This window comes from Calidris pugnax, unplaced genomic scaffold (assembly GCF_001431845.1).
Source record: "Calidris pugnax isolate Ruff unplaced genomic scaffold, ASM143184v1 scaffold273, whole genome shotgun sequence".
Classification (NCBI taxonomy): domain Eukaryota; kingdom Metazoa; phylum Chordata; class Aves; order Charadriiformes; family Scolopacidae; genus Calidris; species Calidris pugnax.
The window spans coordinates 10,493,383-10,504,195 of NW_015094508.1; the positions used below are offsets into that span (position 1 = coordinate 10,493,383).

Genomic DNA, 10,813 nt, shown 5'->3' on the forward strand with positions numbered 1-10,813 from the left:
GGGAGACTGTATCAAAGGCCTTGATAAAGTCCAGGGAAACATCCACAGCCTTCCCTTCATCCACTAAGCGGGTCACTTTGTCATAGGAGACCAGGTTTGTAAGTCACCAGAGGGAATCCATGTACACAAACTGTACCTGTTGTGAGCCTGAGAAGTGAAATGGCAGAACATTAAAACCGAGCCACAGCTACAGACAGCTGCGCAAAAGACAAGATTAAATGCCATGTCCAGAACAGGTGTTTATTTTGTGAGCTGCGGTATGGACAAGCTGAGCACCAATAACCAACACCACCATCAGCTGTGGGCAGCCAAGAACTGAATGATGTAAACAGTAAAACCTTCACCCCTGAAGCGTGGCGTACTTTCAGGGAAATACAAGCCTGCAGCTTGCTTTCTAAATGGTAAAGCTGCAGCCCCCTCTTATGTAAAAACACTCACGAAGCTTGACATACACACGCAGAGTTTAATTCAGTTGACAACAGTGTAGTAGTTAGAAAAAAGTTCTTCTCCTTGCTTGATGTCTCTGAGAGTGACAAGCACTACACACCTCAGGTGGCTGTAAAAAAAGGAAAAGAAAAACATGTTGAAGTGAACAATTATATTTCCCTTTTAATTTTCTTAATTCTTCACTGCAAAGAGCTAAAACAATGGCTCTGTCTAGATTACTTTTTTTCAGGGAACCTGGAAAAACAACACTGAAATTCAGATAGCAGATATAAGCAAAATCAATATAATTATCAAAGTCAGCACAGTCTATGTGAGTATGAAAATAATGTTTCCACTCACACCATTATTAACAAATAAAAATAATTAGTCAAGACTGAGAAAAAGACACTTATACAGACAGAAGGAGAAACTACAGCAAAGTTCATGGAGCAGAAGCCATTCCTCTAGCCATGCTTACCCCCAGGTGCTGGTTGGCCAAACCCACTCTCAGCCAAACAACCAGAGACCTGCTGCAATCTACGATGATGGGCCAATTGTCCACAAACCCCAAGCTGACATCAGTGGCTGGCAAATAGTTTTCTTACTGAATAACTTAGGAACCCACCCCTCAAAACTTCCTTTAAGTAAATGACCATGCCCTAAAGCTGAAGTATATGCTGTAGGAAAGAGAGCACATTCTTCTGATGCTGAGGAACATGGAAGCGAAGAACATCATCAATCCAAACAGATGCCACTACTAAGAAATTATTTAGTGTAAGGCTATTTTGAAACAAATCAAACAACAAAAACATAAACAAGTACTAAGAACTCCTTTACAAGACAGAAAACAGATTACCTATGTTGTCAGCACTGTAAATATCAGTATCAAAACAAACAGCTAGGAGCAGATGGGCTCGTGTCTAGTGGCTGTATGCTGGGAGAACTGATGACTGAACGATTGCATTTTCTTGGACAGATTCCAAGGAAGAGAGCAGAATTCCCCCTTCCTGAAATGGTCCCAGAGCTTAGCTCTGCTGACTGCGCTTTCACACTTCAAGTACAGCACTCAGGCTTCCTCAAAGTTCAGTCTTACTGCTTCTTTTATCAGCGTTTATTTACTTATCTGCAGATTACAAGCGCATCTTTAATTTTGTCCCAAGAAAGCCTAAGTTTAATCAGAAAGTTTATTTTTCCAATATACACTATAACTTTCTCCAGCCGAATTTCAGAGTTAAAAAAACCCGCCAGAATTACATTAAACGTCAAGATGATCTGCCCTAAAATCCTTACACATCCTCAAAATGAAAATGATTATTTGGTTCCTGAAGGTAGCAACTGGACCAGAGGTTCCTTTGGTGTGTTAAATTCAGGACCAACATTAGAACCTACTTTCTCACAGCTTCAAAGTTATTCTTGACTACATCCCAGTACAGGTCACTCACTGCCAGACATATTGTCTGTCCTTGTTGTTTATATGGCTCTTTGTGCATATTCCTCTAATTGTCACTTTTCCCACACTTCCAATCAAAAATCTGAGAAGGGTTTTTGAGCGTTTTAATTTGTAAAAGAGGTGGATTTTCAGGTCATAACGAGGATGTTGTAATTGTGTAGTGTAACTCAAAGTCACATGTCTTTATACTACATAGTATTTCACTTGTCCCAATACAAATTCATTTTAGGTTTCCTCCTTGCAAATTGATCTGCTTATTCCTCAGGTAAGCAGAAGACATGGACAACAGGGGAGTAAGAAGCCTAAATCTCAACTACCTTAGAAAGGCTTTGATTGGTTCAGGGTTGCTAACTACATTTGAAATACATAGTGAAAAATCTCAGTACTGTAATCCAAGCAAAACATACCTAGTGCTTTATGGGATTCAGAAGAATCATGCTATAGTGTAACCACTGCTTGTAAAACTGTCTTCAGAGCTATGCTGGTCTCATTTGTGAAGATGGGGAAAAAGGATCAAACAGAAATAGTCTTGTAAATCACTTAAAATTAGTCTATTCAAAAAGATAATTCTTTTATAAGGCGCACACTTTCGTGTAACTCATGGTGATAGACAATAGTATCTTCAACCATATTTGTCTGTTTTACACATACAGTATGTTTTGTATCATACAAATCCACGAGCTCTTTGATTTGATGCTAACCTCTCTATGTCATGGCTGTAGACGATGTTTGGTAGGTACTGTTTCAGTTCTACTGGAAAATACCCCGGCACATCAAATTCCTGGTAACACACGTTGGCTGCTTTTTCTAGAAATAAGGGGAAGAAAAAGAAGTCTCTATGATACTGAGAAAATCTTATATAGAGTTTAGAGATGTGTAGAAGTATCAAATGTACACAAGAGATATGCAACCATCTATAGGATCTTTAATAATTCATCCTTACTGCATTAAACAGGATGACCTGATTATCAACATGTATATGAAGGGGCATAACTTGCAGAGCACCAGGGGTGGCTTACAGCATTGCTAAATGTTAAAATACATTTGCTTTTACAGTTAAAATAAAAAAAAACAAAACACACAACTTGAAAAAAGTTTTCCTGCTGGCAAAATGTCCTAAATACAGCCAGGGGGAAAAGACCAGCACATACTGTGTGAGACAGAATAAATAAAGTTCCCCTCCTTGTGCCCAACAGCTAGACCATACCAACAGTCTCCTAGGTTTTGCGCATAAAATTAAGGATGCTTAAAAAGAGTATTACAGTCCAAACTGAGCAATGATAGAACCTTACTGCACTTGTCACTGTGTGTGTGGTTTTCTCACGAAGCCTGCCGGAACCGTACTGCAGAACTCGACCTGCAACTCTGTGTACTGCCGCAGCCCAGCGGTCCTGTCCCAACACCTCACGTTTTGGGATGTGTGCCTTTCATTCTACATACCAGAAGGGAGACTGGGGGATCTGGGAGAGTGAGTGAGAAAAGCACAACATATTTGAAGTGTTGCTGCACTGAAGGATCCTAGCACCCAGCTGTCATAAAAACTCTTTATCCCATAAGTGCTAATATTGTTTTAAACAGCACTATTGTCCTCCAAGATCAGTATGTGTCTCTCTGTGTCATCTCCAAAATAATTTATATCCATAAAGACAAATGCAAGCCTGGAAAATTTACCTGGCAACTTACCATGGGAGCAGTTGTTGACATACTGTCCCACCGCCAGTGGGTTTTGCGGGGCAGATGTGAGCCAGCTCTCATCGCTCATCTGAAATGGGCCAAGTTGATCTCTCCTGCTGCAAGACCTGGAACGAAGGAGAGCGTTAACTGTGTTAACCACTGCTCCTTCCCTTAACAGATTATCCCTACTTCCTCCCACAGAAACGCCCAGTCACCTGGTAACTTTACAGGTGTCCAACCCACCTGGGAGACAGGACAACACCGGGGTGGGGAGGGGGCACATGCACAGACCAACACCTTGATGATACTTCAAGAAGTAGACTTAAATCTCCCATTAGTGTTTTTACGGTGTCTTTCAGGCTCTGGTGGAAGAACCCACACAAAACCACCACAAACAATTCCAGAAACCAACATCAAATGTTACCATTACAGAAGCATCCTCACATCACATTCATCACTAAAGATGAGAAGGCTCATTAAACTATCAACTTCAAACTCATTCCCAGATTTAAAATCTGGTATTGGCAGGTATTAGTATTCAAACTAGGTATTATTTTAGATCATTTTTCTTGTTATTATTTTCTTTTCATATCATATATAAACACAAATTGCTACAGTTTATATTTTAAGTAAGCTAAAACAGTCCAGGCTAGCTGCAGCAGGGTGGACATTAGGAAAAAGGTTCTTCACTGAGAGGGTGGTCAGTGCCTGGAACAGGCTTCCCAGGAAAGCAGTCACGGCAGCAAGCCTGTCAGAGTTCAGGGAGCATCTGGATGACGCTGATAGTCACATAGTTTAGTTTTAGGTAGTCCTGTGAGAAGCAGGGAGTTGGACCCCATGATCCTTACGGTTTCCTTCCAAAATGAGACATTATTATCATTATTATTATTGTTATAGTTACTGCTATTGTTAAGTGCTGCTCATCTGCAGCATCTAGAGCACCAGCACCAGAGTTCCAGATTCACCCTTTTGGTATTAGCAAGTCCATGCAGAGGCTTTTTTTTTTTTTTTTTAATCCACTGAGTAGATGTAACTAGCAGCTCAGAAGCATGTAAAAAATTTGATGTTACATCCTACTGCTGTTAAAACAGGAGCAGAATGTAGCCTTGTAGGGAAGAGTCTCTGTACATCAAAACGCCCCCCACTGGTGTTACAGACGAAGTCAGAGCAAGTAAGCTAAGAGATCACATCCAGCACCTCTTACCCTTGTGTTGTTTGCATTACGAGATACACATCGGTAGATGACATTTAAATATAACTCAATTTACGGTAAAACAGGTAACTGAGACTACTAGTACTACTGTTTTAAATCAGTTGAATGACAATCCCATATGTCTTTTGACTGCTTACCTGTACACTGATCTTGATAGCCCTTTATCGTTCCCATCAATAAGGATGCCATCTATGCACCTAAAAATAAAAGGATTGCCAAGGGACTGGAAAAAGATGGGCTCATGCTTTCTGTATACCGTACCTGTTGTAAGACAGATATGATTATTTCAGAGAAATTAGGTTAACTGTCTGAATGGGCTTATGATATCATCCAGTCGTCCCCCTGCCAGAAACTCAAAGGGGGCAGGAGAGAACCCCTCCCTCAGTTAACAACATTAACACTCGTAAACCACTAACACTCGTATACCTACGAGACACATCTTTGTGGGATGCAAAAAAAAAATTAAAAAATCTACACGAGCTGAGAGATTCCAAAGAGAGGAGCCACTAAAGATCATCATTAAAGAGAAGACCTATGTGCAGTAGAGAGAGGTAGATACAGCATCACAGCCAACTGGCTTGGTCAGAGAGAAAAAAGTCAAGTGACACATGTTCAAGAAAGCGCAGCTGAAGATATTAAGCTGTTCTGTTACTACCATGTCACAACACTTCGAAAAGCACACACAGAGACAGCAAGGAACCGAAGATACCCCCTCCACTACCCTGATCACAGATTTTGCTTGGTACAGGAGAGGGAAAATGCCAAACCAAGAACAGGCAGATAATTTCAGCAGGCTGTTTCCCAAATCTGCGACCAGGATTTAACCTGCTTTGGGTTCCACACACAGAAATATGGCAGCGGACTGGCTGGCAATTTTTTATGACATTGCAGTCCCGCATCCCTGACACCCACTACATCTTCAGCAACCCTCTGTAGAAATCCTTTATTGCAGTCTCACAGGGAGCTAGGTGAAGGCCCCACCGATGGGCTGCACTCACTGCCAACAGCGGGCAAATCACTGACCTGCTCTCCCCACAGGTTTCCCTGTCCAGCCAGCAGCCCTGCAGCTTCCTTCTATGAAAAGCAGAAAAAGTTCAACAGCTCATCCCCTTGTTTCGCTAGATGAGCAGCTAGAGGAGACCCTCAATGAGCCTACACTCACTATGTGCCTGAAATTTGAAGTGAGCTGCAAGATGGCAGGCTCACTCCCTGCGACTGTCATTTGACAATTAGCCAGTTTACCAGTCAATGGTAATGGCCAGACACTCCTGCTCTGGGGAGTCAAAACGTGCTCTGCTGCCCAGTGCTTGGACTGTTCCCGATCCTGTCGTGCTGGCACAAGCCACACAGCGTGTGCAGGGGGCGATTCCATTGACAGATGAAACAGAAAGGAGTCCACAGCATTTCAGCAGAGCAGTCCTAGCTTGGCCTTACAGAGAAAATTACAAGTCTTTTTAAGAAAGGTAAGCAAATACAGCTCCAAGAAATGAGGAGGAAAAACAGAGATGGGCCGATTTTCCAAATGTGCTTTAAGGAAAAGAGTTCTGCTAAATAAAGGTTTTATTTTCATTCTCCATCCTGTATTTTTGTGCTTTAAAAAAAGTTCAGTGTGGTCAGCTGATCTGTGGAGATCTCAAAAGCTCACTTTTCAGATCCTTATCCAAAAAAGAAACACCAAAGAATCAAACTGTTTAGTTCATCTACTTGAAATTGCTCCCATGCATTTGTATTTAAAGAATCTGGAAAAACTTTTCTAGCAGCTGAAAAATCAGACTTTTGAGTACTGAAATGTTTTTTTTGGTAAATAAAATTATCCTCCCTTGGATATTGCTTTGCTTCTTTCCAAAATAACTATAGTCAGTTTACACAAAAATATTCTCATTCACCATAACTTGTGATTTTGTTAGGGAACAAGGGAAATAAAACCTGTAAAATGAAAGTTAGTGTAGAACTTTGGCATTCTACAATTAAATAGTTAGGAAACGTATCTAGCTTAATCAGGAAAAAGAACATGCCATTACCAGGATACATAGATACCAGCGTCCCTTTCGGTACAAAACCTTTGGTAACAAAGACTCCAGTCCCAGCAGATACCAGGGAACTACGGTCTCGAGTAATACTGAACCCCAGTGTATTAAACAGAACTTCCTCTGGACTAAACACATGCTGGCTCTGATAGTTGCACAAATTTACTTCTGAATCCTTCTGTTCAACAGAATTACTGTTCAGTAATTCCATGTATTTACATCTGATTTCTGGAAGTAAGGCCAAAATATGTGCTTGTTTACTGAAGTCATTTATGAACAGAGCTTTAAATACTTTCAGTAGTGTTTCAAAGACATCTTCATCAGAGATAATTTTGTCTTGGGAGCTTTCGGGAACATATCGGAGCGTCCTGTAAAGAAAAAGAAAGCATTTTAGATTACATTTTTCCAGAAAAAGAAAGTATTTTAGATTACATTTTTCCTAAATAAAACACAGAAGAGCCATTTTACAGTACAACTCCTATGTACTGATGCTTCAAACAAACTCAAACTCTAAAGAATATTCTTTCACACCTGACCTACTATAAAACCTGTGTATTTACAGCAAGGCAAGCAGGTTAAACCCACAGAGCTTAGTGCCAAACACACCAAAAATCAAATACACGTGATTATGAAAGTGTGCATATAGTAACAGTTCATTACACTTGAAATGAGGCGAGGACAAATACTATGCTGACTAGGGAGATTTTAATTTATGCTCCTTTTAACAACGCTGTACTCATTTAAATTCAAGCAGTACTTTTACCTTTAAGAAAAGGGCAAAGACACCTTACCAACTAAAAAGAAAACCTATCTATCTAGTTTTAATGTTAAATACCACTTTAAAGTAGTATTCAGTGAAGTGACGACACAAGGCTGAACCGCTTCGGCACAGCAGCCACTTCCTAGTGAAACAAACACCTGAGGCGGCTCCTGCACCGCCCCCGGTCACCACCGGGAAGGGGGGAGCGTGGTCTCAGCTCCAGCAGCCACTGGAGGGCGGAAAACTCTGCGGGAAACCCACCGGGCGGCACCGGCTGCCGCCACCTCAGCCCGCCGAAGAAAAAGCGGCGGTTGGGGGGCGGGGGGCTCCCCCCCGAGCTGCCCAGGACCTGCCCCTTCACCTGACCTGCGCTTGCGGCGGAGGTTGAGGGCCAGCCAGGGCACGAAGCGGTACTTGTAGCCGTCCCACCGCCGCCTCAGGGACCGCAACATGGCGGCGGGCCGCGCGCCCTCCCGGCCGCCCCGCGGGCACCGCCCTCTCTCGCGCGCCGCGCCCGCCCAAACGGCACAGCCAATCACCGCTGCTAATGACGTCTAAATTTGCATACGACGCTGCCCATTGGTCGGTGCGAAACGAGCGGCCGGTGGGGCGCCGAGGGCCGGTCGAGCCCCGCCGTTCGGCCGTGCCGGAGCATGCGGCGGGTTCTCGGCGGGCCGTGGGCGCCCAGCGGGGTGTAATAACAAGCAATACCCCACCTGTGAGCTCAAGCATCACTCGGGAGCATAAATAGTGTACATTTCAAAGTAGGGCATAACACCGTCATGTAACATCACTGGGCGCGTAAGGCACAGGAAGGTGTGAAGTGGCTCCCTCAGGCTCACCGGGCGCCATCTTGTCGGTCCCTGAGGAAGCATCCGTGGAGAGGCCTGTTTTGCTCCACCGACAGCCGGGCTGGGAGCAGCTTGCACACAGATAAGGAGAGGGGGGAGCCTGCAGGCAGCGTGAAAGACCTTTTTTTAATTTTTTTTTTAAAACGTGCAGTTGTTCATCAATGAAACTGGGCTGAAGTGGAGCTGGGAGTCCCTGTTTTTTGATGGCCAACTGCGTGTGAAGAGCTGGTTAACTGTGGGGTAAAGGCATGATATATTTGCACCAAAAAGGGGGACCTGTAGGCCCTGGAAAAGAGAACTCATGGGTGCGTATTTACAAGTAGATACACACACCTCTCTCTGTATCAAAATAATGTCTTTTATTTAACAATCCCAAAAGGCAAGATCTGACACCAAATGGCGATTAAAAATGATGTAGAAGCAGTGGTTGAACCCCACCTCCTTGACAAATCTGTATCCCAGCACCATCAGATCACCTTTCCCAACTCGCCCTATGCCAACATCTGTAGACCTACGCTGAAGACCGTTTGGGCATCAGATGATCCATGTCATAAAAGGAGTGGGTCAATAACACAGACCTGCAACATTTCTGCCCACACTTTTAATTGGTATTTGTCTTCGGTGACAAGGAGAGACGAGTTGTGCTTTGTAGCATCATAAGCGACTGCAGCTTGGAAGATCCAGCTGGCTTACTGGTGTGAATCAGCCAGCGGCATTTACTGCAAGTTTAACAAGCCAAGCAGAAGGGGTATACTACAAACCACGAGCATTTATGACTTGAGTGCATGTGGGGTGAGGGCATAAGCTCTTTTGGAGCCACAGTCTACCATCGTTTGCAAAATAAACAACAAAAAAAAAAACTAGAGAAGACGACAGTTGCTCAGCAGTTGATCTTGGGCTGCATCAAAAGAAGTGTGGCCAGCAGGTCAAGGGAGGTGATTCTGCACCCTACTCCTCTCTGGTGAGACCCTGCCTAGAGTACTGCATCCATCTCTGGAGTTCTCAGCACAGGAGGGCTATGGACTTGTAGGAATGAGTCTAGAGGAGGCCATGAAGACACTCAGAGGGCTGGAGCATCTCTCGTACGAAGACAGGCTGAAAGAGTTGTTCAGCCTGGAGAAGGCTCCAGGGAGACCTTCTAGTGGCCTTCCAGGACCTGAAGGAGGCCTATAGGAGAGATGGGGAGGGACTCTTGATCAGGGAGTATAGTGATAGGACAAGGGGTAATGGTTTTAAATTGGAGGAGGGTAGATTTAGATTAGATATTAGGAAGAAAATCTTTACAGTGAGGGTGGTGAGGCCCTGGAACAGGTTGCCCAGGGAAGCTGTGGATGCCCCATCCCTGGAGGTGTTCAAGGCCAGGCTGGATGGGGCTTTGAGCAACCTGCTCTAGTGGAGGTGTCTCTGCCCATGGCAGGGGGACTGGAACTCAATGATCTCTAAGATGCCTTCCAACCTGAACCATCCTATGATCTTCAAAAATTAACAAAGCCCCCTTCCCCCTCCCGAATTCTTTACAAATCATTAAGTTAAGCGATATCAAGATAAGGGTAATGTTATAATCTCCTTGGCCACTGTTCTCCCTTCTCTGCTTAGGTACCTACCTTGCATAAAACTTATGTCTTTGGATGCTGCTCCATATCTGCAGTTTTAATTAAAATCTGACGGTGAAGTCAAAAGTTACTGGGAAGTTGAGGCAGAACATGACAGCATGTATCTATCTTTCATAAGAAACTAGTTTAAGAAATAATCATATAGAGTTAGTGTTTGAGAATTGGTTTTGGGGTGAACAGAAAAATCAAACCTCAAACCAGTGTCAGGGCCTATACTCCTATGTCTGGACCTGAACTCTTGGCAAGATTTGGGATTTTGTGAGGCAGGCCCACCAAAGCAATGAAACAAGCAGCATTAACTTCCCATCTCCGAGCCTTGCAAATATTTATAAATTGCCTCTTGATTTACTCCCTCTTCACTTAAATTCTATTGTTGGCCTTGCACATCTTTTCTGAGAACAGGAACTGAGTGATGATACATTGCAAACTGAAATAATTGAGGGAAATAAAAGGAAATGTCACAGTGGCTGCCTTCAGCATGCTTTCCTGCCATCTTCTGGACTGTCTCGGTAACGATGGGGAAGAAAGGTCTCCATTCACAACCTACGTTCTGGATTTCAGCAGCTGTGTGCCCTAAGGACAAAGCAGCACCTACATTTGCCACAGCACATACATATTGTGGCTCATAAAAGCAAGGCGCAGAGCACAGTCGTGGTTCTGCTCAGCAAGGAAGCCTGAGCAATGAGAGAAAAGTCACTAAGGGCAATACGGTGTCTGGGGAGGTGGGCAGAGTCAGCGCGAGTTGCCCACTCAGAGGATGAAGAGGAAATATGGGATCCTCAGGACACTCCCACATGTC

At 43.7% G+C, this 10,813-nt stretch overlaps 1 protein-coding gene across 5 annotated transcripts; it reads right to left on the reverse strand.

Annotated features, from left to right (window-relative positions):
• Positions 1 to 246: 246 nt before the first annotated feature.
• SETD9 (SET domain containing 9) lies at positions 247 to 8,030 on the reverse strand. 5 transcript variants are annotated; one of them, XR_001414389.1, is made up of 7 exons: positions 7,917 to 8,030; positions 6,785 to 7,158; positions 4,901 to 5,024; positions 3,560 to 3,675; positions 3,169 to 3,336; positions 2,578 to 2,683; positions 533 to 556 (listed from the first exon to the last, which is right to left on the reverse strand). XR_001414389.1 is itself a non-coding variant. In XM_014964797.1 (6 exons), exons 1-6 carry the CDS (start codon positions 8,000 to 8,002, stop codon positions 469 to 471), a joined length of 894 nt encoding a protein of 297 aa, XP_014820283.1. In that variant the 5' UTR covers positions 8,003 to 8,030; the 3' UTR covers positions 247 to 468. The 5 variants fall into 5 exon arrangements, 3 of the variants coding, with proteins under 3 accessions (XP_014820283.1, XP_014820282.1, XP_014820284.1); XR_001414388.1 differs by having other exon boundaries at positions 3,548 to 3,675; XM_014964797.1 differs by lacking the exon at positions 3,169 to 3,336 and having other exon boundaries at positions 247 to 556.
• Between the last annotated feature and the right edge of the window lie 2,783 nt (positions 8,031 to 10,813).

Bases quoted from the DNA above. Each gene is read 5' to 3' on its own strand.
- SETD9 (XM_014964796.1), bottom strand. From the start codon at position 8,002: ATGTTGCGGTCCCTGAGGCGGCGGTGGGACGGCTACAAGTACCGCTTC. The intron at 5,025-6,784 runs GTAATGGCATGT...GTCTTACAACAG, and splicing joins GCTGGTATCTATGTATCCTG to GTACGGTATACAGAAAGCAT. The intron at 2,684-3,547 runs GTAAATTTTCCA...CCTTATTTCTAG, and splicing joins CTCCCATGGTAAGTTGCCAG to AAAAAGCAGCCAACGTGTGT.